Source organism: Centruroides vittatus, unplaced genomic scaffold (assembly GCF_030686945.1).
Source record: "Centruroides vittatus isolate TY-2023 unplaced genomic scaffold, ASM3068694v2 scaffold_2520, whole genome shotgun sequence".
In the NCBI taxonomy this organism is placed as follows: domain Eukaryota; kingdom Metazoa; phylum Arthropoda; class Arachnida; order Scorpiones; family Buthidae; genus Centruroides; species Centruroides vittatus.
In genome coordinates this window covers 2,239,431-2,264,725 of record NW_027122689.1, presented here as the reverse complement: position 1 = coordinate 2,264,725, position 25,295 = coordinate 2,239,431, and the positions used below count along the sequence as shown (strand labels likewise).

Here is a 25,295-nt window from a genome sequence, read left to right as displayed (position 1 = left end):
ATGTCAAGTGTTCATATCCGAATCCACATTTTATAATGGGAGATTGATATATAGATAACAATTTTTGGCATTTTTCGAAAGACGTGGGTTCGGTTCCTTATTTTCCTTTCGCATTCCGAACAATTTATATTCTAAAATTGATATTTTTAAAAACAGAATTTCATAAATTTTTTAATAAATATGAATAAATAATTTTTTAAAAAATGTATGGTTTATAAATTAAATAAAAATGTGAAAATATTCTTTATAAATTCTAACAAAAGTTTGACGTGAAACAAGAAACAAATTTAATTAATTTTCTTAAAATGAAAATGCAATTTAAAATTTTATATACAGCCGAGTACGTAAAAGGTGGCATTTATTCGGGGGTGGCCGTTGTTTGCAGGTTATTTTGTATGAATTTGGGGAAGAAAGGTGGCCGCCGTTTAGAGGTGGTCGTTATTGGAGGTTTCGACTTGTAAATTTTTAAAATTTATGATTAGAAAATTTTGAAATTTATAATACAGTTAATCTATAGCTGTCTACTGGATAAGACGAGCGTTTCTATTGGTACAACTCTCGAGGGGTGGACGTTTCCATTAAGTGTCGTATCTAACGGCCCTCTTCTACAAATAATCTGTTTCTTGTGTCCGCAGGGTTTACGAAAAGTCTGTAGGAACTCTCTACGAAAATTCTTATTGACGAAACAATAAGTAAGTGGGTTGCAACAGGAAGAAGTATAGGAGAGTAAGTGGAAGAAAGAGATGCCGCATTGTCCCAAACTGTCGTAAACACTACCGGATACGTAAACAGACACTGTATTAATGACGTAGACGGGGGTCCAACATATGAAGTATTCTAAAACGACAACGAATAGCATTCTTATGACTCTGTTCTTGACAGCTAGGCGATGTTGTATGTTGTTTGTACGCATGTCTCCGTTATCTTTGCTGTACCAATCTCGATAAGTATCGGAAGAGCCTACTTCACCCGTAGAAATTCTGGTCCTGTTCCACTTCACTATCATTTTTGGGGGTTCTCCGGATATGCAATCTTGTATGGGTGGGTTGACGCAGTTGTAGAAACCCGTGGCGCTCGTCCTTGCGATTTCTATAGCTAAAGAATGGTTAATTCATTTTTAGGAAGTTTTTAAGGAAATTTTGCTGATTTTTACCTACTTTTTGCACATTTTTCGCTATCTACGATGCCTTGTTTTAGTACTACCGCAATCTTTCCGTACACGGTTGCCATTAGTCCGAGTGGTAGAATTAACAGGAAGATATCTAAACAGATGTTAAATCCACCCTCTAAAATTTCGTTTGGCCAGTTTTCTCGGCACTTATATTTATCTGAAAATTTAAAAAAAAAAAAAAAATCATTAATAATCGCTCTTTACTCTAACTTTTTCTTCATTTTCTAAATATACAAACCCGATAATTCCATGGGTAGTAAACGGCTTAAAAACGCAACAGGAGACATCAAAATCATAGAAAAAGTCCAGATCAAAAGCAAAATTCTGTAAGCGTGACACGTTGTTTGCCAACGACGTGATTTTAAAGGTTCGCAAACAGCGTAATAACGTTCTAGAGATATGGCAACCAAAGTCCAAGCATTAACGGCCACTGAAACGCCTAAAAAGCATAAAAATTACATAAATCACCCAAAAATATTAAGGTATAATATTATTTAACTTATTTTTATTCGAAAGTATTATTTAAATGGGATAATCATTTAAAAAGTTAAGAATTATGGAGGATTTCCGCGTATAATGCGCGCTCGAGTAGCAATTAAATTTCATTTTAAACGCGCATTTAATCGAATCGAATTTTGTCTAAAACTGATCTTATTTTGTTCTAAATTAAAGATTAACTTAGACAAAGTATTTTTTTAAAGAAAGTTCTTTAGAAAGAACCTTTTAAAAGGTACTTCCGAATGAGATTATGTCTTCCACTCCATTATCTTAGTACATAACAAATAAAGTTCTATAACATTATTTGTTATGTAATGTTGTTGATTTTTTCCTTTATAAATGATAAAAAAATATAATTTAAATATAAAACAATTAAATTTATGAAGATTTTTTAAATATATAAAAAATAAATCGTAATTAATATATTATAAATAAGAAAAAATATTTTTATATAATACATTAATTTTATTAAGTTTAACTGTATTCATTATTTAATTTATTGTATTATAAAATGTATTATAAGTTTTTAAATTAATTGAAATAATTAGATTATATTATAATTAGATGAAATATTTTTTATTTTATTTTTTCATATTTATAAAATAAAATGCACTTTAAACTTTATATCCTATTTCAGAATTAATTATTTTTAAGTTTTCGAGTTTCCTCGAGGTTTTGTAATAAAGAAATGTTTTAAAATTGAATTAAATCTATTTAAAAATTATATTTTAAACGTTTAAAGACAATATAATTAATTTTTACTTTAAAATTGGAAATTTTCTTAATAAAATGGGTTATAAAACGCACCAAAAATTAATTTTTAAGTTAAAATTTAATATTGTAAAGTTCTTACCTTGAAAATAAGGTATAATTCTGCACATGGTTTCGCCGAATATGAACTCCCTTCTCAGTGTCCCTATAAGAGTAAAAGGCATACAAAAAACCCCTAACAAAAGGTCACTAACAGCCAAATTAAGCAAAAAAATATTGGTGACGATCCTTAACCTTCTATTCCTTACAAGTGTCGCTATAACGAGGGAATTGCCTACTAACCCGCATATAAAAATCAAGGTGTAAAGTGGAATCCTTATAACACCATTGGGATCGAAACGCTTGTAGAATTCGTTAGGAGATTTCGTGCTCGGGATTATCCAAAGATCCTCGTTTAACAATGTCAAATTCTTCATTTTTCTATTGTTTCGGGGTTTAAATTATCTTTAAAGTGCCGTTAATTATAGTAAAACAGTAGAGGAGACGTTGGAAATTCGTTCCTTCACTCGAGACGTATCTTTGTATGTGCTTATGTTAACAGGTAGATAAATTTTGCACGCGTTGATCTTTACGGAATCTCTAAAGGTTGTTGTCATCGATCGAAATGTCATCTTCTTTCCGAGTACATGCGCAACTCGGATTACTTTTGCTTATCTACACTTTCTATACTTTGAATAGAATTCTTTCTGTATCGTTCTACAGTATACTTTTGATGGCTTTCGACAGGATTGATTCTCACCGAAAATTTCAACCAAATTCTTCTATACTCTCCAGTGGAATTGCAATTCTCTATGGGAATTCTTTCTATACTCGTCTACAGGATTCTTTTCATACTCTTCTACAAGATTCGATATTCTTCTATAGAATTCTTTTTATACTCTTCTACAGGATTCTTTCTACGTTCGTTTTAAGATTGATTCAGTACTTCTCTACAGGATACTTTGCTTTCTTAAGCGACATTTTCAATAGTCTACTATGACATTATTTCCACGTTTTTTAAGGATTATTTCTATATTTGTCGACAGGATTTTCCCTGTATTACTTTATAAAATCTTTCTATACTTTGAACAGAATTCTTCCAACAGGATTCTTACTATAATTTTCAGTAGGATTTTTGAGATTTCAACATTTTTCGCAATTCTTTTCATATTTTCAATAGAACTCTCGAAAAACAAATTGAAATTCTTAATCTACACGTCGAATTCTCACGCTTTGAAAAATTTGTATAAATAAATTTTAATTAATAAACTATTATCGAAGAAAAATATCAATTTTAATAAATTTGAATAAATCGATATTTGTCTTCAGTAATAATTTATTTTCTAGAATTGAAATATTATTTATAATTTATTAAACTTATTTGACTTACAGATTTATATTTATTAGAATATTAAATCCATAAAATTAATTTGATATAAATAAAAATAATTCAGATTATTTTCCTTGAAAAATTGTATATTTTGTTTATTCTTAAATAATAAAATTATCTTTTTTTTAAATTTAAGTTTTAATTTAAAATTCGGCTAGAAAACTTTTGAATTAATTTATTCCTATAAGAAATATAAAAAACGTAAATTTATCATTTGTCATTTCAAACTTCTACCGGATTCTTTATACGCTTTTATAGAAATATCGTTCTGTTTATCCACAGAGTAAGATAGTAACAATAATAAGAGTAAAAGAGAAAATACAGATGCGACAAGAGATATAAATCTCAATATTAGTATGAAATTCTTTCTATAAGATTGTTCTTCCTCGAGATTTCTTCTGTATTCTTCCAAAAGAATTCATTCTATGTACTTCTGTAGGATTCTTTTTATATTTTCCCTCGAGATTGCTTCTGCATTCTTTCGTAAGATCTCTTTCTACGTTCGTCATCAAAGTTGCTTCTGTCTTCTTCTGTAAGATTCCTTCCTGTGTTATTCAAAGTTTCTTCTGTAAGATCTCTTTCGTGTCTTTCTTGAAGGTTTCTTCTATATTCTTCTATACGATCCTTTTATGTTCTTCGAGATTGTTTCTAAATTTATATATAAGATACATTCTATGTTCTTCCTTAAGATTGCTTCTTCGATATTCTACAATACAGTAGAGCGTCGATAAGTGGAACCAATTGGGGACTGGGGTCCTTCCAGTTAATGATTTGTTCCAGTTTCCGACTTTGTACGAAAAAATACATTAACCTGTCCGATGTTCAAATTTTTCTCCGTTGCGTGTCGCTTCGTGTTGAATTTTCGTCGATTTTAAGCCTAACGAAAATTTTTATAATAATCATCGAGGCTATCGTATCGTTAAAAATTATTTCTGCATTTTGTACAAACAAAATAAATATATTAAAGAATATAAAAAACATGAAAATTATACTTTAGAAGTAAATTTAGTATCAAAAACATTCGATTCGGCACGACACAGTCCGACTGAAAATCGTTCCACTTTCCGGCCATTCCACTTACCGACGTTCCACTTATCGACGCTCTACTGTATTTGCTTCGTGTTCTTCTATGGGAACCTTTTCACATTCTTTCTCGGTGTTCCATGTATTCTACAGGAAGAACTCTATACCCGTAGAGGAGTACAGAAGTGTCTTACACGGGGCTCTTTCTATACTATTTTACGGATATTTTATAATTAATTTAATTTTTCGCCTCAGTTTTAGTGTATTAATCTAAAACTCAGTAAATAAACAAATGCACAAATCTTTTATTACGTAAAAGTTCCCTTAAAATTAATTTATATTTGAAAAATATAAAAATGGACAATTTCATAATTACTTTTATCCGAATAAATCTATTTTTATAAAATAAATTAAAAGGCGATTAATTTAATTAAATGACTTTTATTAAAGTAAAGGTTAAATATTCTAAGGTTTAATAAGACGAATAAATGTCGTGCAACTCAATTTGCTAAAAGCTACACTGAAATTAATTGTAAAATTTAAAAATAAAACGATAAATTCTTTGTTTTTGTTTTATTTATTTACAAATATTTTATAATTTTCTAATTACGTCACTAAGATTTATTTATTATTTAATTAATTTTGCTTAAAATTCATTCAGGTTTTAATTGGTTAAAATTTGCGATTTTTCCATAAAAATATTTTCTATTTATCTTAATTTAAAATGTGTTGTTTCGTTGTTTGATATACGATACTTCATCCGCCATTTTGATACTCCATTTTGATTTTAACGAAACTGTCTATGATAGAACAATTATTGTATATAATAGTATACGGGGTGTTAAGAAATTAGACAGACAAAACGATATGTGTGGTCTTACAGCCTGTAACGTAGGAAAGCCCAACGCCATTGTCACGGGCCTAATGTACACAAAAGTACACAGATGCACCTTAGAAAAGTAAAAACTGGAATCATAACAGAGAATGTTCTTTGAATTGCACGTGTCGTGTTGCCGTATACCAATAATACCAATCTAATTTGCATATCCTCAACACATTACCGTGCACTTGTGAGGAAGGTGTGCTCCTGATATAGGCTACGTTTAATTTATGGAAGCTAGATGTAAAAGATGATTAGGGCAAAGATTGTATGGTAAACGAAAACCCCAGCGCAAAATACCTCATCATTCAACGTTTACTGCAATCCATAATCATATATTTGTGTTTAATTCACGTATTATGTTAATTCGATTGGGCTTCTACGTGTTGAACATTTAATTGTGTACGAATAAACGAATTTTATCATCTCGTTCTCTTTTATTGTATCTACGCGTGTGTGCATGCGTTTATGTGTCTGTTTATGTGTGTATATTTGCAAGTGCACGAGCACTTCTCACAACAGCATTCATTGTCATCGTATGTGAATAAATTATGCATAGACGGCAAATACACATACATAACGTTTGTGTGTGTCTGTTTACGTGCGTGTAATCGCAACCTCGTACGCTGCATAACAGAATTCATTGTTGTAGTATATATGCATCGTATATAGAGCAGACAACACACAAACAAAGTCCGAGAATGAGCTCTCAATGTCGTATAAGTGTAAGACTTAACGAGATTCTTAAAAATTGAAGTTAGCGAAATTAATTAATATCGGGTAACAAATCAAATTTTCGTTACAAGCGAAAACGACGGACGATATTTCTGGAGTATCGAATTTTATTCGATTAAGCAATTTAAATAAACTAATTTTAGAAAAGAGTTTTTTATGTGACGAATTATGTTTACTCGGCGTTTATTTACAGAAGATCTCTTTCGTGTTTGATAGAGAAGTTTCAATATTGATTTTATCAAGATTGCGGAATTTCGTTTCAATACTAAGCAATGAAACTGTTTGCTATTAAAAATTGTCTATTTAGTCAATTTTTTCCGCTAAAAATTTTTAAATTAATTTTTTATACGCGTGTTTTAATATAAATTTATTAATATTTTGTTGTAAATTCGTATTAAAAATCCTTTTGTCTGTCACGCTAAATTATTTTCGTGGAAATATGCAGTTTTATGCTCCGAAAAATATCTGAAAATTGCTGTATCATCCCGCCATCAAATTGCCTATCTTAATATCAAGAGGACCACAGTTTAAAGACAAAAGCGATGCACTGTAACAAAAATTGTAAATTAAATAATGAGTTGGATAACGTAACACAAGCATCTCTCAAAGACTTGTTTGAATTGTCTGAAAATTTAAATTTAATATTGTATTTACTAGTTACTAATGTATTTAACTCACTTATTTGAAAAAGATCTTTTGATTATAATGTCCAATTGAAAAGAAGTTTACGTCCGTTTTCCTCTTCGCTGAGGAAATCGTGAAAAGATGTATCTATCTGAATACTCTTCAAAATTGGCTCGTGCCACACTTGAAGAGCGATAGTTTGAACTCCACCAACTAACAGGATGGTTTTCTGTCACATTTCCACTGCAACATTCGTAGCTTCTTGAATACCAGACTACCAAACCGATGGATTCTAGCTTCTGCCATGGCCTCCGCGCTCTCTACTTTTCCCGTGTGACTTTTGTGTGTGGGACAGTGAAGGATTCTGTTTGACGGCTCTGCCAGAACTACACGCCCATGTCCACATGTCACTCGAATTGACATTGAATGGAGAGAGATAAACTAGAGTTGATTTGTGTGGAATCACCGAGTCGCATATCGAAAATTTATACATTATCGCACTCTAATCACATGTTGAATAAAAGGACCGTACTGATTTATTGAAACTGCTGCAATCATTTGTAAATATCTTGTACATACACTGTCTTACTGTACTCGTATGCCTGTTCCGATAATTACAACGTTAAAATTTTCATTTTCGTCATAACGCGCCAGACCGTTAGCGAGGCGCGAACCCACCACTAGTGTTCAATGGTGTTATTCACTCGGCTACTGGTGGGCTTCTCGTGATAGGACTCTATTTATATTACAAAATGTTACTGGTATATTAATACCGAATTCATTTTTCTTCATTACCATTTAATTAAAAATATAAATACGTCTCTCACTAGCTTTCCAAGACAACGTTGCCAATTTGAAAACTTACATGTGAGAATCCACTTACTACATAACAGATATTATTTTTACACTGTACTATAGAACGTTGGAAATAGATAAATCGCTGCACAAATATTTAAAAAGTCTCCTTTTCAATTTTAAATCATTCTAAAATCAATTGAAGATGTCGAGATAACTTTTGCATAGAAACTTGTTATAGTAACGTGTAACCAGCTATTTTTCATTTGTGATTTACCTGTTTTGTAGTTTTCATTTATTGTGTGTCTTATTCCTCTGATATACAAATACCTACAAAAAAGTAAATGTCATGCATATGTGGGTTCCAACGGAGGTAGGACGAAGTCGTACCTCTTGTCGGCAAACAGGTCAGTGGCCTGCCCACGTGTCAAGGATGGCTGGTTTCCGCTTCGGAAGTATCGGTCCCGAAGAATCGGGATTTAATTTGTCGGGTCGAGCGAAGGAGGTGGGTGAAGTCCTCGCTAAGGCGATGGCGATATACGAGTAATTGACACTATTTAACAAATTAACAAATATTTATTAAACAACAAATTAGGTTAGAAATTCTAACATCGAGATATGTCTGATATGGGTACCTAACTTTCTAATACGCGCAGGGCGTTCCAAGAGAGAGTTTGCAGTAGGACTTTGTCATACCTCTACTATTCCTTGCACGGAGCGGCGTATCTTCGAGAAAACAAACGGAGAGAGACTTCTAAGGTCATCGGGTGATCGGGTCGAGGTGGTGAGTCCAGTTCTGGAGAGAAGCTCGGCGGGTCGCTCGGGATTCGACGGCCGGGGTTTTTCTTGGGCTCCCACGCTGTAGATTCTTCTCGGACACTTTCGACCCCTTGGTCTGTCGGTCTCTCTCTTTTATCCCCGAGTCACGTTATCTTTTTTCGCCAATCGCGAAATTTAGCGTTTAGTTCCCCGTGACACATTCGATGCGTTTCCTCGGGGAAGGGAAACGACTTCGGGGAAGAAAATCTGTCATCTTCCGGTCCTATGACGGACAAAAATGGTAATCGAGGGGAACAAACAAAAAAAAAAAAAAAAAAAAAAAAAAAAAAAAAAAAAAAAAAAAATGGAACGTTTTTCATTTCCGGTCAGTCCGGCCCTCACACATACAAATAAAATACAAAACACACGTAGAATATATAAACGCAGACGAGTATAAAATAGGTGCAACACAAACAAAAAAAAAAAAAAAAAAATACGAGAATAAATACAGATACAAATAAAGCACAAATGCACACCCGTAATACATGTAACGTAACACGTAAACAAATACAACTTAAACACAAATATAACACAAAAGTAGACAAAAAAAGCAAAACCTGTGCAACACAAACAAAAGTAAAATGTTAAAAATGCATAATATACACACAAACATATAAGAAAAACTACATAAACAAAAATTGAATAAACACACGAACGTGAACAAGAAAAATATTTTGAGTGATAAAGTATTGATTACGCCTCGTTTGTTTAATTTTGATTGGTTATCGGGTTGGCGCGTCACTTCAGCCTGCTCTCGGACTAACGCCCTCTAGGGAAATGGCATTCGAAATTTTACAACCGATCAATATTCGAAATGTTTTATGGCATATTTCTACGTCAAATCTACAATCGGAGACGAATTGGTTGTATTATATCTACATTAAATCTCGTTGATTATAATATACATATTTTATTTATAAATTATACGAGAATGAAAAAATATATATACTTATCTGCTACTGCCATCTGGTATGTGAAAATGCAAACTCTTCCGGTCTAATTCCGATAAATCCATTTTGAATATTAAAAAAAAGTGACATTATTTTCTACAATAAAAAATGTCAGAAGATAAAAAAAATTTAATTTTTTTTACAAAATTATAAAATTATTTTACGACAAAATATGGCATCAGAGTTTAATACTTCGAACAAGAAAATATATTAAGCCGGATGGCCGAGCGGTCAAGGTGGCAACTTACCGCTCTGGGTGACCCGGGTTCGTATCCCGACGGGTCGAAAAATCCCCCAAGAATTTGTCGGGGGGTGGTCCGTCTGGATATGTCCCTCACCACCCGGTTGTCCCGTTGTGGCCCTAACCGAACCCATAACGGCTTGCAAAAAGAGGCTCTCTTAGAGCCCATAGGGCGGAAAGAGTTAAAAAAAAAGAAAAATACTTCGAATATTTCAAAAGCATATTTTTTTTATTTAATTCGGAGCGATTAATTATTTTTTAAAATTTTATTATAATTCGATTTCCTATTTCTCGAATTATAAATTTAAAACAAAAAAATTATACAATTTTTATCACAGTCTACACTATCAAGAATTTCATCGGCTTCAAAAATTATTACGAAGGTGAAAAAATTAATTCAAATCCAGGTCCATTCGTAAGATTATCTAAAATATGCCCGTCATCTTCAAAATAATTTTTCGTTGATTAAATTTTGTCTAATTTTTGAATGATCAGAATCTTCAAAAACAAATTTCATAGTCGTCATTATGATTTTATGACGCCATGAAATTTGATGGAATTTTTGAACTTTTAAAGAAAATTATAAGATATTTCATTTATAAATTTCGCATCAAATTTGCACGTACAAAATTTTATTAATGATGTAATCGGACTTCTTCATTAATGAAATTTGACGATCAACACTCCCAGAGGGGCAAAAGAAGCAAATTGCCCCGAACGTCAAAGAAGTAGGAGCCCATATACATTGGTTTTTTTCCTTTACTTTTTAAATTTTATATAATAATTTAATTTGCCATAAGATCATATTCTGCCCCAGGCCCTTGTTATCGTCTGGGTGGCTCTGAACATATGGTAATAAATAGTTACAATACTATGGCAAAGAGAAAACTTCTTGTAAAACAATTATACAATTTAAAAAGCTTTAGTACCTTGTATAATCTCGTTTTATCTGGATATATGGGGTGATACGATCGGGCTTAGAGACATACAGGCACCGTATGCACTGCTGCAGGGCCGGATTTACCAATCCAGGGGCCCTGGGCACAAATTCGGTGAGGGTCCCCCCTTTAAGAGTAGGCAAATTTGATGATTTAGAAAATTTACACAAAATACTGTACTTTCAATTAGATTTGAACTAGGAAGTTGTAAATTTCATTTAAAAATAAGGTTATTGTAAACATACATATATTTTATTGTGTAAAACTAATTATTTTAATTTAACTGAAAAATACCTATGTGAAATTTTTTCCCGAAATTTTCCGATGTTTCATAGGTTTTTTCCCGGGTTTGGTTTTCTCTGCCTGTTGCCCTCATGATTACGCCACACTAGGCTGTTGCGGTAATAGGAAAAAAATTATGTTTAAACATAATTTTTTTTAGTTTTGTGGGGGCCCCTATTTTGTGGGGGCCCTGGGTACAGGCCCCAAATGCCCTTATGTAAATCCGGCCCTGCACTGCTGGATAGATGCTTCAACTACCGCTCCAGATCTCTCAACTCATAGATGGCCGAAACTGCAGCCTTACCTAGTCTCACCTAGTCCCACAAATACTCGATAAGTAACAAATTTGGAGACCGGATATCCGGATTCAAGGAAGTATGGCAATGCGATGAAGACATTCTGCAGAAATTCTAGCTACGTGCGACTAATCACTCTAAAAAAAATACTGGAAAATGGTGATTTCAGCCCTGCCACGAAAGAAAAACACGTGAGGGTGCAGCAAGATATCGCGAATGTACCGCTGTGTCATAAATGTCCCTCGCATCACTATTAAAGGAACTGGTTCACTTTTAGGGTTGATCCAGACATTGTACAACGTGTCTTGATTTTATTCGTATACGACAACGTGACACACGGGCGATCTGCCGAGGAGAAATTTCTCTCGTAGGGATCTTTTATGGGAAACTAGCCCCTATTTATGGCCACTAACTGGCCATAAATAGGGGCTAGTTTCCCATAACTGGCCACTAACGTGAAGAAAACTCCACGTGGCCAACTCCAAACCCCCCACCAACTACCAGTGTACAGTGGTTTTATCCACTCGCCTACTGATGGGCTCCACAGCATGTTAGGATCAACTTTTGCATAGGAATAATTCATTCGTTGCTTCGACTCTTCAGTCGTTGTCGACATGGGGAGGCAGAGACAGTCTTTAACAAATCCCCATAGAAAAAATCCAGGAATGTCATTTTCAGAGATCTGGAAGGCTTCTGCAAAGGACCTCCACGCCCGAACCAAAACATTAAATCAGATGTTGATCAAGGTCGTTGTGGAAGTGAAGTGATCTCCGTCTTGCAGGAACACCATGTTCTGAATGCCTTCTTGCGATTGAGGCTGCGTGACGTGAGACGAAAAACTGAATATTGGTACAATGTCATTCGAGTTACTTGTGATGCTCATGTTGGACTTGACTAATTTCTTTCTGGGTGTAAATAAACTTTTTGAGCAAGCTCGTGTTTGTTTCGTGTGCAAACTTGCAAACTTACTGAGTAATAAATTTTCAAAATCGGAAAGAACATTTACAGACAACCTTTATTGGTGATAGATATTTATTTATTAGAAGGGTCGAACGGTTGAGACATCAACCTACCGCACTGGGAATTTGGGTTTGATAGGATAAGGTAATTTGCCATGGGAGAATGGCTTTCTGGGAAGACTTTTTATAAGAAACCGATTCCTATTTAGGTGTTAGACACAAGAAGAAACGCCGGAAAACTCCACGTGGCTATCCTGTTGGTCATGCGCGAACCTAAGACCAACTATCAATGTTTAGTGCCCATGGAGAGGAAAGAGTAAAAAAGAAAATGTCATTTTATATCAAGAATATACTGATACATTGTATTTAAATAATTCTTAATATTAAAAAATACGAAATGCAGCATTTTGCAGAATATAATTAATTGACGTCAACTGATAGACAAATGAGCGAGTAGTGAACAATTTTCATATTTATTAGCAAAATTCACTCTACAAAATTTCTCAAATGAAGAAAATGCACAAAATAAAATTTTTGAAAATACCCAGAAGTCGGTACGAATACAGAATTTTGACACCACGAGTGGTTGAATTAATTGAACACATACGCTCGTGTGATCGATCGCGTCGATGATTGATCAAATTGGATTGATTTTGATAAACTGAATTTTTTAAAGCTACCTTTTATATTATTTTATTATCATCATTGATTAAGTAAACATCTTTATATAATCAGCCGATCGACCGGATAATCGGTCTGTAAGTCTTAAACTTTCCGCTGTAGAGATTCCGAGTTCGGGTCCCGACCTTATTCATGACGGTCGACACTATTGCGAAATGGACACGATCATAAAGGCCATTGTATCACATTGCCTACGCGTCAATATATAACAGTAATCGATTAACTTGGTTGATATTACTGTTCCTTTACCTTATGGGTACTAAGAAGATATCTTATCCATACCCGTCTCCCCACCCGTGGGTTTAGACGAGCAGAGGGTGAAAAACAAGACCTGAGATTTCCGAAACAGACCGTCCATGAAAATTTCTCGCAAAGTTGCTCATCTAGACTCGATTCTGGATCCTCCAGTTCGATAAGCTGAGGTCTTTAACCTCCTCAGCCATCCGGCAGTCGTCCTCGAATTTTATACAATGTCAGTGGTTAATCAGTGATCATAATACATTAGAATCGAATCACAAATGTCTTTAACAAGAAAGCATGGTAAATGATTCAATTTCTTTCGATGAATCGATCAATTTATAAATTTGAATAAAGTGACGAGACCTACATTAATTACGTCGAACAATTACTGAAAAATTCAAATTTTCGGTAATTATTCATTAGTCAAAACAGCAAAGAAAAGAACACCAGAAACCACGATATCCAAGTTAATTTAATGAAAATGATTAATCGATATTGAAGAAGAAACTCTTTATAAGTGACTCACATCGAATAAAACAGATATTTTTTAGAAAATCGTATTTTATTTGCACCTTTTTAAGTTGACGAAACGTTCAGAGGACAGCGCTAACTCTTACAGAACCGCCACGAATGCTACAGATGCTATTCATGGTAGCCGACTTGTCACTCCACCTGGTGGACGATCTTCGAGTTTTTCTTCTACAAGAACAAGTGGACACGAACGATTTTCTGAATTTCTTATGCATAAAACAGTACGTTATGGGATTACAACACGAAGATATATAAGCCAACAATTGTATAATGGATACACCCGAATATCCAATTGTGGAATAAACTGCTTCCTGATCGAACAATGACCAGGTGTTAACGATGTAAAGGGGACTCCAACAGACGAAGAACTCTACCACCACGACAAACAACATACGAACGATACGTTTCTTCGAAGCTTGGCTTTTTTCTAGATTTCCCCTTATAATGAGGTGACGTGGTGTTTTCGACCTCGCTACAGCGAATGTTTGGTAGTTAACGTGTGATTTTGTTACCAATAGATTCTTCTTATTGCTACAAGACGAAGCGAAATCGTTCGAGTGATGCTTGCGTATCAAACGAAGGGGAAAGTCTAAAAATATTTTAAAATTGTTTACTTTATTTATTTAAATTATTTATTAACACGTAATTCGTCAATACACTTACCATGGTTTTCCATCTGTACACCGGAACACAGAGTGCGCGTTATTAGAGAATACATTAGCACCATTATTATCAATGGAACTGCCATTAGAGCCGCATCTAGATAGATGTTAAATATTCGCTCTGAAGTATCTGTGGGCCAAACTTCACGACATTTATGTTTACCTACAAAGAAAGAAAGGTACATTATTCATGAAGTGCTGAAGATGTTGTTAGGTTGCAATTTGACCTATAAATTCCCTTTATCGTTCGTCTGTCTGTCTTTCCTTAATCTCGAGAAAAGCATTAGATAAATGACATTCGAGACCAAATATGAAAATCTTAGCGTCATGAGGCCCAAATTAACAATATACGAATTTTGGACCGAAAGTAAATTTATTTCAATTCAAAAATTTTATCCAGAATGGAGTTAGATAGATGACTGGCACGACTCTATTGTTGTTAGGAAAAGTACTGTAGTGTTCTTTCAGTACTAAAGTACTAAAAGAACACTACAGTACTAATTTGAAATGGAGAAAATATGTTTTAAATTAAAAAAAATTGCAGCCTGACACGATTGAATAATAAGACTTCTGCAGTTTTCTAGTACTTCCAGACAGCTAAACAAATTACCTAAACAACAAATTATTGTTCTCGATATTAAATTATCCTTTCCATTATGTCTGCTGCGGAAATCCATCACGAGTCACCTTATACTTTTATTCCAATACTAAGAGAATCAATTGATCAAAGAACACTTCTTTCCATTGATTGCAACAGTGGAAAGGGTTTCCATTTTATCTCTGGTTTCTGATCAACTTAACTACTTCAACAACTTTATTGGCTTTATTTTTTATTTGGTGTATTATTATTTTAACTTTTTTATTTAAAAAATTCAAAAATGTATTTTATTATTAAGTGTAAGTCGAAGTTTTGGCGGATTTAAAATTTATTTTCAAGTTACTTATATTTGTTCCATGTATTGTTATACGATTTGATGCGTTATAACTATTATTTATAGCATACAGTATAGTATATTAAGTTCTAGGATACTTAGCCAAATTAGAGGGGGTGTCCGATAATCAGTTAACTTAAAAGCAACGATAGAAAAGTGTGCCAAAGCGCAGTAATTTGAGTACTGAACGAGAACGATTGGACAGTTTTTTGCAAATTTTGCAGCAATAACGCAAGTTTAATTTACAACGGTTAACCGAATTTTAGGCCACCCTGTATTTAAATCGCGTGTTTTATAATAATTTAACGATATTTCTTACCATACAAGTCATTACGAAGTAGAAATAACCGGAAAATTTATAAAAATACTTCAAGTATTTATCGATAAATATACTCAAAATTGATCCCTTATTGTAGACACTACTTTTTTTTTTGTTTTTGTATTCCAACTTTTTATCTTAGAAAACTTCAATCGTTTTCTGAGAACGAGATAAAAACCAATTTTGCAGGAAGAATTATTGGGTTATTGTATTAATAAAATAAAAAAAATTATAAAACTCTTCCACTCTTTAGAAAAGAATTAACTGCAGGACATACAGAGCCTCTTCGAATTGATGATATTGTCTATATAATAAGAATAGTAATAAAATGAATTTTTGACATTATAAGCCGTTTTAAAGTATTTTTTCTAAATGGCTAAAAGTACTTGAGATAAGAATTCTCGGTTTGTACGATTTCTGATAGGAAGAGCGTGGAAGCTGCAAACAGCCAAGACACTTTAGACACAAGTTGGACTTACAACTTTAAATCCCATTTAGTAAATAATGAACCTACAAAAGATCTATAAAACTCGATATATCAAGTAAGATACGTTAAATTAAAAACATGGTTAAGATGTTCAACCCGATACGTTCAATTCGTCAAAAGTTGAACGTTTTTAATTAATAAATGTCACCAATCTAGTTTTTGTTTGTAAACATTTTTAAAATCTTCTAAAATGCGTCCGTGTGTCTGCCCGTTGATTACTTTCCGATATGCGTGTTATCTATTCCTTCGTTTTATTAAGTACAGTGGTACCTCGTAACTCGAATTGAATTCTTTCCTAGAGTTTTAATTGAAGAGAATCACAATTTACGCTAAATGAACACAGGTAAATGTCCTAATTGTTGCATAAAACAATGATAACAATAAAAAAAAGTACTTAGTAAATAATGCAATAAAATGCAGGAGATGAATCGAGCATGGCTTTTTTCCAGTCTTTCCGCCCTGTGGGCACTAACAGGGTCTCCATTAGTAAGTCCATTATGGGTTCGACCAGGCCCACAATGGAGCGGCCGGGTGGTGAGGGATGGGGCCTAACATATCCAGATGGACAAATCCGAAAACTCCTGGAGATTTTTCGACCCGTTCGGATTTGATCTCCAGGACCCCAGAGCGGTAGGCTGCCACCTTAACGGCTCGGCCATCCGGCCTACAGTTGAGCATGGCTGGGATCGTTCAATACATGTCCCAATCTGGTTTAGAAAAGCAACAGATTTTCATTGTTTCTAACCCAGAATAAAAATTAATAAGATCTGGCAACATGCCGCGCCAGGCGTAAATGTACTGTACAGTATGCCGTCTTTGTTTGTGTTCGTCTTCCAAGGAAAGTTTTCTTTCTGAGGCAAAACTTTCACGAAAAAAGTGTTCGGATTCAAAGTTGTTCGACTTATTTATTTATTATTTAGCGTATGGCTACACATCTAATTAGTAAAAACAGGGCCGGCCTTCTCGATAAAGGGGCCCGGGTGCAAGAAACTATTTGGGCCCAAATGTTTTTCTAAAATAAAAAAATTTACAAACACGAACATATATTAATGCATGTTTATTTAAAGCGTGATTTTGTTCTTGCTAATACATTAATTACTTCAGAAAAATTACTAAAAATACTGCATTCTTGATAATGTTGGGGCCCCCTCAATCGCGGGGCCCCGGTGCGTAGCATCCGCCGCACCCCTCCGATGGCCGGCCCTGAGTAAAAAGAACTGAAAGCAGAAAAAATAACACAAATCATAAATGTAATCTAAGTCAGAAATATAGTTTAGAGCACTTTCAGTCACAATCAGGAAGTCATTCTGTTGTCCCGGAAAATATCTTATTGGACAATCTTCCAAGATATGATGTATTGTCTGTCTTTTAGCACCACAATCACACTGTGGGGATGCGACTTTTCTCCACCTAAAAAGACTGTCCTTACATAACTCATGTTTGGTCTGAATTCTATTTAACACACTCCAAAGATTTCTGGATAATTCAAATCCAGGTGGTCGTCCGGTGACAGTCGACAACTTCTTTGTCGACTGTTCACCGGAGAGACATCAGCCCCAAAGCCTTTTCCAAGATTCAGTAAGTTGAAATTATTGGATTGCAAGGATTTAGCTCTTAAGAGAAGTGGTGTCTTGATTTAAGTCAATTTATGCTGAAGTCACCGATATCCGGATGAATCGGAAGTTGTGGACTGGACAACATTTTCCCATATTCCCTGAGCAGAGCGCTATCCCTTCGGAGTACAGACGGAGAGATATGGCTCAGAATAGGTAACCAATGAGTAGGAGTAGATTTAAGAGTGCCTGTTATGATACGTAGGGTAATATTTAGTTGGGCATCGAGTTTTTTAACACGAGTACTGTTCATCCATACCGGTGCACAGTATTCCGCTGCAGAGAAAACCAAGCCAAGAGCAGAGATCTGTAAGGTGGACGGCGAAGAGCCCCATGTAGTTCCACATAATCTTTCGAGACTGTTGTTTCTGGTATTGAGCTTGGCAGCAGGATTCATCAGATATGTTTTAAAAAATAAAGTTTTAACCAAAGTGACACCAAGATATTTTGGGTTCTTTTTATATTTCAGTAAATTATTTTCAAAATAAACCTTTAATTCTTCATTTGCTAGTTTGTTATTTAGGTGAAAGCATGTAGCTTCAGTTTTTGTCTTACTCAATTGAAGTCTCCACTGGCGAAAATATTGTCCTAAGGTAGATAAATCCTCTGTCAGGATCTTCTCAGTAATTGCAAGGTCTTTATGTCTCGTGGCAATCACACAATCCTTGCCTTTCCTTGCCTTTGTTTGAGGCAAGTCAGCTATGTAAAGACTAAAAAGCGGTGGTGCCAGGACAAAACATTGAGGTAGGCCGTTATTTAGTTTTCTTATCCTACTTCTCGAATTTCCCATGATAACTTGAAAGGGTCGGTTACTTAACATCTCATCAATTATTTTAACTATTTTTAAGCAGGGTATCACTCGGAGCAGTTTATAGAGTAGGCCATGCCTCCAGACAGTATTATATGTCGCAGTAAGATCGACGTATACCGCAGATGTTTTTAATTGCCTTTGGTATCCAGCCTCTACAAAAGTAGTAAAGGCTAGTACCTGGTCCGTACAGCTCCTATTCGGTCGAAAACCAGCCTGCTCTACCGGAATGTTCTCAAAAATTGTATTGCTTAATCTGTTGTAAAGTAGTCTCTCTAATAGCTTATACAATACACTCGAGTAAATAGGTCGATAACTCTGGTCTATCATTAGGTTTTCCAGGTTTCAAGATAGCTATGATTTTAGCTTGTTTCATAGAGAAAGGAATATTACCTTCCTGTAGGATGTCAGTAAAGAAGCGAGCCAACCATTGCTTAGTGTACTTGCCGCTGTGTAACAGGAATTCAGGATGGACACCATCATTTCCAAGTGCTTTACCAGCTTTTATTTGTTTAAGAGCAGCAGAGATTTCTTCAGCAACAAAGGGTAGCGAATACGCTGTATCATTTATACATTTAGCTTTGATGGATATAAGCTCTATTTTAATCTTAATTGTGAATTCTCGATTTCTAGGAGCTCTAGATATATTTAGTGTGTGTTCTGCAATACTATCTGGAGTAATCAAGATTGCTACCTGGTTTGACGGTTGCTCCTCCTAATCTTCTAAGCAGGGACCACGCCTTCCTACTTGACTTTGTAAAATCCATATTTTGTACAGTGTTTATCCAGCCAAGGCGCCTGGCGTCATCTAAGCTACGAAGTAGTTCATCTCCTTTTTCAAGAATGCCAGATTCTAGGAACTTCCTATACAGTGATTCACTTTTTTCGCTCCATCCAGGGATATAAATCTTGCGGTATCCTCTAGGTATACATCTTTTGGCTACACTAAACAGTGCTCCAACAAACCTTTTAAAGTTGTTGGATGTAGGTGGGATCCACCCCAAACATTTGTCAAGCTCTTCTGAGAACACTGAATCACGTCTACTCGTCAACTAAATGAGCTAGCAACTTTGGGCGTCCAAATACTCCGTAGGATCTCCTGGACAATACACATCTTTTCAATCTTTTCAACTGAGTTGTTCGACATCTAGAACTTTCGAGTTTTGAGTACTATTGTATTTAATTTCATGTTTATATTCTTGTATGTACAGTACGTTATTTATATTTGTTAAAGTAGTCCTTATTTTTTAAGTTTTGGAAAGTCGGACGGAACGCGTTTTTAGTCTGTTCCATTATGAAAAAAATAATTTTGAAAAAATTCTGTTAGTTTTGAATAATATTTAGGGGTCGATTTTATGATTTGAAAAATCGCAATAAGTCACAATGATAAGTACTGTGAAATAGAAACTCGACCTAAGGGTACTGTACAGCAGTCGGGAATTACAGGTATAAAGCAGTTGGAAATTAGCAACTGTACATTTTTAATGCTTAACCTGGATACTAACGAGAGCGGTTTTGGAATTTTCAGTAAAGGAAATGAGAAACACTTCACTTCAGTAAAGTGAAGTTCTAAAAGTATACACAAAGTTTTTTTTATTTAAGATCGAGATGCTGTGCGCTTCTTTTATCCATTTATAAAATCTCTAAAACTTTTAAATAAATTCACGTTTACATTTTAAAAAAAGTTCGAAATCTTAAAATAAATTGCGTTTTTATGTACATCTGATAGAAGAATATCTCATGTCAAGTAAATACGTTCCGTTTCGTAACAAACGAAACTATATTTTTTTATATTTTCAAATACATTTTTAAAGAAAATTCTAAAAATATTTCGGATATCTATTTGTTTTTCCTTTTAAAAAATGGCGTTTTTCAAACGAATTTAAAGGGGCTACCAAAAATATCTCATTAATAACTCATTAATACAGCTTTTTATTTACGTTTCCGCTAATTTTCTACAAAAAATATTCAAAAATTTGTAAAGGAAATCAATAAAAAAACGATGACGGAAATGTCATGCCATTTTTCAACTTATTGTTAACGAGTCACTCCTTAATAAATGATTTAAAATTTGAAATTCGAACTAAACACATGATTTATAACGAACGTGAGTTGTTAACCAATGAGGAAATCGTGTAGGTATTGCGCAACAATCGATTTATATTCGAATCTGATTGGTAGAACGATCAGATGACGTTTTTAACGTTCGTTAAGTTATCGGATCGTCGGTTTGTTTCTCGATATGAACTGAATGAAATAAACGGAAATAACTATAAAAGTTTATCTATATATATAAGATATTTTTAACTATGAAAAACTTAGAAACATATTTATAATTTGTATATAAATCTACTATATGTACAAATCACTACATTTATTAAGCAGTACTAGACAGAGAAAATGCCACCTCGAAAGAATGCCCATACTGATACGAAACTTAAACACAATTAGGCTGTGAGAGAGAATTGGAAATCGCGCTTGCCAGGGAAGCACCCAGATATCTTGTAGGTATTGTCTACAAACGTTACGTGAAACCACGCGTTATGGTGCCGAAAAATGGCATTTGGTATATCCTGAAGCTACGCAACAATACGAACTGTTGCACTTCATCAACCTGTAGGGATGCCGACATTGTACCTTTGTATATTAGAGGTGATCGTTCGATGTCGATGACATTCTAAACCGTGATTGTGTGTTGGTCATAAAAGGCAGCACAATCGGCCCTGTGAAAGTCACGCAGAAGCAAAACTCGTCATCGAATAAGACAGTTCCACGCTAAGTACTTTTGACACGACACCACTACACACCACAATGGTCTTGGGCCGGGGGGATAGTCTTCGCGAACGAAGACGGGACTGCAAATCCGTTTCAATCAATCTACGAATAACAGCCCGTGCCTATATTGGAACCTCCAAACCTCCCCGTAGACTTCTGATTGTCGGTAGTCGTAGGTAGTGAGCTCGATACTATGTGATGTCTGATCGATGGGTTCTGTCGTTTGTCTATAATCCCTCCAAGACAACTCACATTTCCTTCTTCTAACTACTGTTTACAAATAGGTCTTGAACTGTGGATGGGTTGTGGTTTATACTGCGGGTTGCGTTTCTTTCCACAATACTACGTAGACCTATAATAAAACATCTGGTAAACGCACCTGTTTAATTAAAAGATTTTCAATAGTATCTGAAAACAGTTTTTTTCTTATAATAAGTTCATCCTCTTAAGAAGTGATGGATTTGAAATCGAAATAATTCGCATAACTCACCAAATGTACCTTGAAATTTACGTAACGTTACGACAAAACATCACAGTGTGATATTTCGTGTCAAATAGCATACGTTACAAGCAACGTAGAGACGTAAAGACATATTGAATATTTCATCCCGTTTATAAGGTATTTATTGACGTTGGTGACAACTGAGATGCTGTAATTGCTAACATCGATCCGGATTGAGTGACAGGAATAGTTACTAACATTTCCGTGGTTAATAGGCTACTGGGAAAAACGATTTGTAATTAAATTAATTATTATTACTTACATATTATTTATTTGAGGGTTGTTTTCGCAAGATTTATAGGAAAATTATTGTCGTCGCGAAAAATCGATGTCAAACTTCGATCGAAGCACGTGCTTTAAGATATCTCTACGTATACGTTTATGCGTGTTTGTTTGTTTTACATGTATTATCACGTGTAAAATATTGTATTTATGTTGGCACCAATGTGTTTATATGTACGTTCTCGTATATTTACATATACTTTATTTTTATGTCGGCCCTATACGTTCTTACGTTTGTGTATGTGTGTTAATACAAGCTCATGTTTATGTATTCGTTGTATTTATGCAAGCTCACGTTGTGTATCCGTGTGAATTTCTACAAGCATACGTTTGTGTATTTGCGTACGTATTTAAACAGGCTCACGTTTATGTTTTCTCGTGTGTTCATATGTTGCTACGTATACGTGTTCTTTTATGTATGTTTGCAAACATTTATATACATTAAAACATATAACTAGCGCATTCAGGTATGCCCGCATTTAATGCCTATGTTTTCGTAAATTCATGTGTTTACGTGGGTGTGTTCTTATGCGTATTCGTCTGTTACTTCTGTATTCAAAAGTTAGATTAAATTTGGCGGAAAAACCAAAACAATCTGAGATTTTCCAGCAACCAAATTACGTAAACAATTTTAAGATAAAAGTATTTTTGTAAAGAAGATTATTTATCTCATATATTATTTATTCGCCAAAAAGTTAAATTATACGAATAAATAAAATAGGATTAAACGGACTGAAATTCGTCAGAATTCTTCCCAAAATTTAATCATCGTTTGATGGTTCGATACATTTTCGCATCTTAAACTGAAAATTCAAAATTCGAGCAGAAAATAATAATAAACTGCGTTTTATTTCCTCGAATTTTACGTATTATTAAGGATTTATCGTTTAATTATTAAAAAAATAAAATAAAATTCTTTATTTTAGATTTTAAACATTTTACACATTTATTTCATAAAATTATCAAATAATCTAAATATTTTTCGAACTAATTGCCTTTTGGAGGAGAAACATCTTTTAGATCTAAAAAGTCTTCTAATTAGCTAAATACAGTAAAATGTCCATAAAGAATCATTAAAATTAATCAATTAATTAATTTTGTTCGAAAATTTTGTAAAAATTTTTTATAAAAAAATTATTTTTAACGCGATAAACAGGTCGAACAGGTGGAAACTTCGGGTCTCTGACTCTCCCCTTTCTCCCTCTCCCCCTTCTTCTTTATATCCTCTCTCTCTTCCTCTACTTCTCCCCTTTCTCTTTTCTCCCTCTCTATCTCTTCTCCTTTCTCCCTCTATCCCTCCTCCTTTCTTCTCATCTAGCTTCCCCTTCCTCCCTACTTTATCCTCTATTTTTTCCCCCTCTCTTCGCCCTTCCTCCTGTCTCCCTTTTCTTTTTTCTTCCTCTCTCTCTCTATCTCCCTCTTCTTCCCCTCTCTCCTTTCTTCTCCATCTCGCTCTCAGTTTCTCTCTCCCCTTCTCTGTATACATAAACAATAGAATATATACTATTAAAAAGTATATATTTTTGTTAGGTAAAAAGAAAATTAAAGAGAAAAATTTCAGTTAAAACGTCTAGACAGAGATATTTAATCCATTTAAGTATAAAAATAAATAAGAAAAACAAACAGATTTACGGACTTCCCACGCAAGGCCAGAGAATTAGACTCTTATTCCGCATCAGAAATCGATTAAGAAAATAAAATATTACGGAAATTTGTATTTTATTTGTTATTTTTAAAAGGCCACGAAAATGCCCGAAACTCGCCGAATTAATGAAATTAAGGGATCGTTTAGCAAAATTATCCAGATTTTATTATAAAATTTATCAAAGAAACTGTTAATATTCTATGAAAAATATTTTTATTTCGTAATTTATCCGATGGTTAGCAACAGAGAAAGGAGCAACTAAGGTCTGAGAATTCCTTCTTTAGAAGCAACTTAGGTTATGGAATTCTTACTAAAGCGAGAATTCTCTAACCTTGTTCTACCCACGTTCATCTTACGTTCTTTTTTATTTTTTACAACCCAACTCTGTATCCATGAGTAAGGATCAAGAATTAGAGTTAGAACTTAACCAATAAGCACTCGCAATGGTAATTGGTTAACTTCTAACCCCAATTCTTTATTCTCGGTTGACATAATTATTCATTGGTTTCTCCCTGCGCTCCTTGTTAAACACACTGAAAACTTTAAGTAGAAATTAGAAAATTATACAACCTTTTAGAAATAGAAAAGAAAACCGTAATAATTTTGGATTCTGCATAAATTTATCTTGCAAAATAAATGCTTTGATATTTTTGCTTCCAGATTTTTCCACGGACAGACATCAGACAGTCGAAAATGCATAAAATAAATACTGTAATAAAAGGGGATTTAAACATTAAGCATTATCTTTCCTGGTAATTAATCCACAATTGTAAAAACTAGATATTACCATAGATCTTCTATAAATCTTACGAACAGACATACGTATGGAAAAAGTAAAATTCGTTTATTAATACACTACATTCACTAGTTTGAAACTTAGAATTGATATATGAGATATATACTGTATATGATGCTCTCTCTACTTAAACTGTAGAGAGGGAAAGAACACACCCACAAACACACGCACACACACATATATATAATGAATAATGTAATATATATTTTATATGCTATCAATCTCTACTCTCTCTACCCTATATATATATATACTGTATATAGAGAGTTTGCAGTGTTACATAAGCAGAAAACGCAAGATTTTCTGTGATTTTTAGCCAGATTGTATCAGCTTCTCAGCAACATCAATTTTTCATATATACTGTACATTTAACAAAAAAAGTATCCCTTTATGTGTAGAGGAGAGAGAAGAGAAATAAATCGCCAGAGAAGAAACAATCTGGCGCGTATATCTTCTTATTACGTCAAAATTTCTCTTGTTTGTCAGAAGAATTTCGAAATCTCCCAAACAATACAAAATATATCTTACAGACAGGAGAAACTCTATTGCTTTTCTTTTTCTGTCTATAAAATGTGTCTTTTCAATTTTCGTGAACGGAAATTTTTTTATTTTTAAACGCCTCTCGCTTCGTTCGTCCCTGTGTATATCCGCCCGTTCGCATATCAATATAA

At 34.0% G+C, this 25,295-nt stretch overlaps 2 protein-coding genes across 3 annotated transcripts in view; both read right to left on the bottom strand.

Annotated features, from left to right (window-relative positions):
* Positions 1-489: 489 nt before the first annotated feature.
* LOC136987519 (cholecystokinin receptor-like) lies at positions 490-3,106 on the bottom strand. 2 transcript variants are annotated; one of them, XM_067285255.1, is made up of 4 exons: positions 2,523-3,106; positions 1,410-1,610; positions 1,158-1,328; positions 490-1,095 (listed from the first exon to the last, which is right to left on the bottom strand). In XM_067285255.1, the coding sequence occupies exons 1-4, from the start codon at positions 2,854-2,856 to the stop codon at positions 512-514; spliced, it is 1,290 nt and encodes a 429-aa protein (XP_067141356.1). In that variant the 5' UTR covers positions 2,857-3,106; the 3' UTR covers positions 490-511. The 2 variants fall into 2 exon arrangements, with proteins under 2 accessions (XP_067141356.1, XP_067141357.1); XM_067285256.1 differs by having other exon boundaries at positions 490-1,089.
* A 10,620-nt stretch (positions 3,107-13,726) lies between these two features.
* LOC136987578 (cholecystokinin receptor-like) overlaps positions 13,727-25,295 on the bottom strand; it is a 78,058-nt gene continuing 66,489 nt past the window's right edge. The window contains exons 3-4 of the mRNA XM_067285333.1: positions 14,467-14,628; positions 13,727-14,392 (exon numbers count right to left, since the gene is read on the bottom strand). Of these exons, the coding sequence (XP_067141434.1) occupies positions 13,866-14,392; positions 14,467-14,628 (689 nt within the window). The 3' untranslated portion in view covers positions 13,727-13,865. The remainder of the gene's footprint in view (positions 14,393-14,466; positions 14,629-25,295) is intronic.

What these genes read in the sequence shown, in the direction of transcription:
- LOC136987519 (XM_067285255.1), bottom strand. Translation starts at nt 2,856, where the DNA reads ATGAAGAATTTGACATTGTTAAACGAGGATCTTTGGATAATCCCGAGC. An exon ending in ACTACCCATGGAATTATCGG is followed by an intron (nt 1,329 to 1,409) that starts GTTTGTATATTT and finishes TTAAATTTTCAG; the next exon opens with ATAAATATAAGTGCCGAGAA. An exon ending in TAGCGAAAAATGTGCAAAAA is followed by an intron (nt 1,096 to 1,157) that starts GTAGGTAAAAAT and finishes ACCATTCTTTAG; the next exon opens with CTATAGAAATCGCAAGGACG.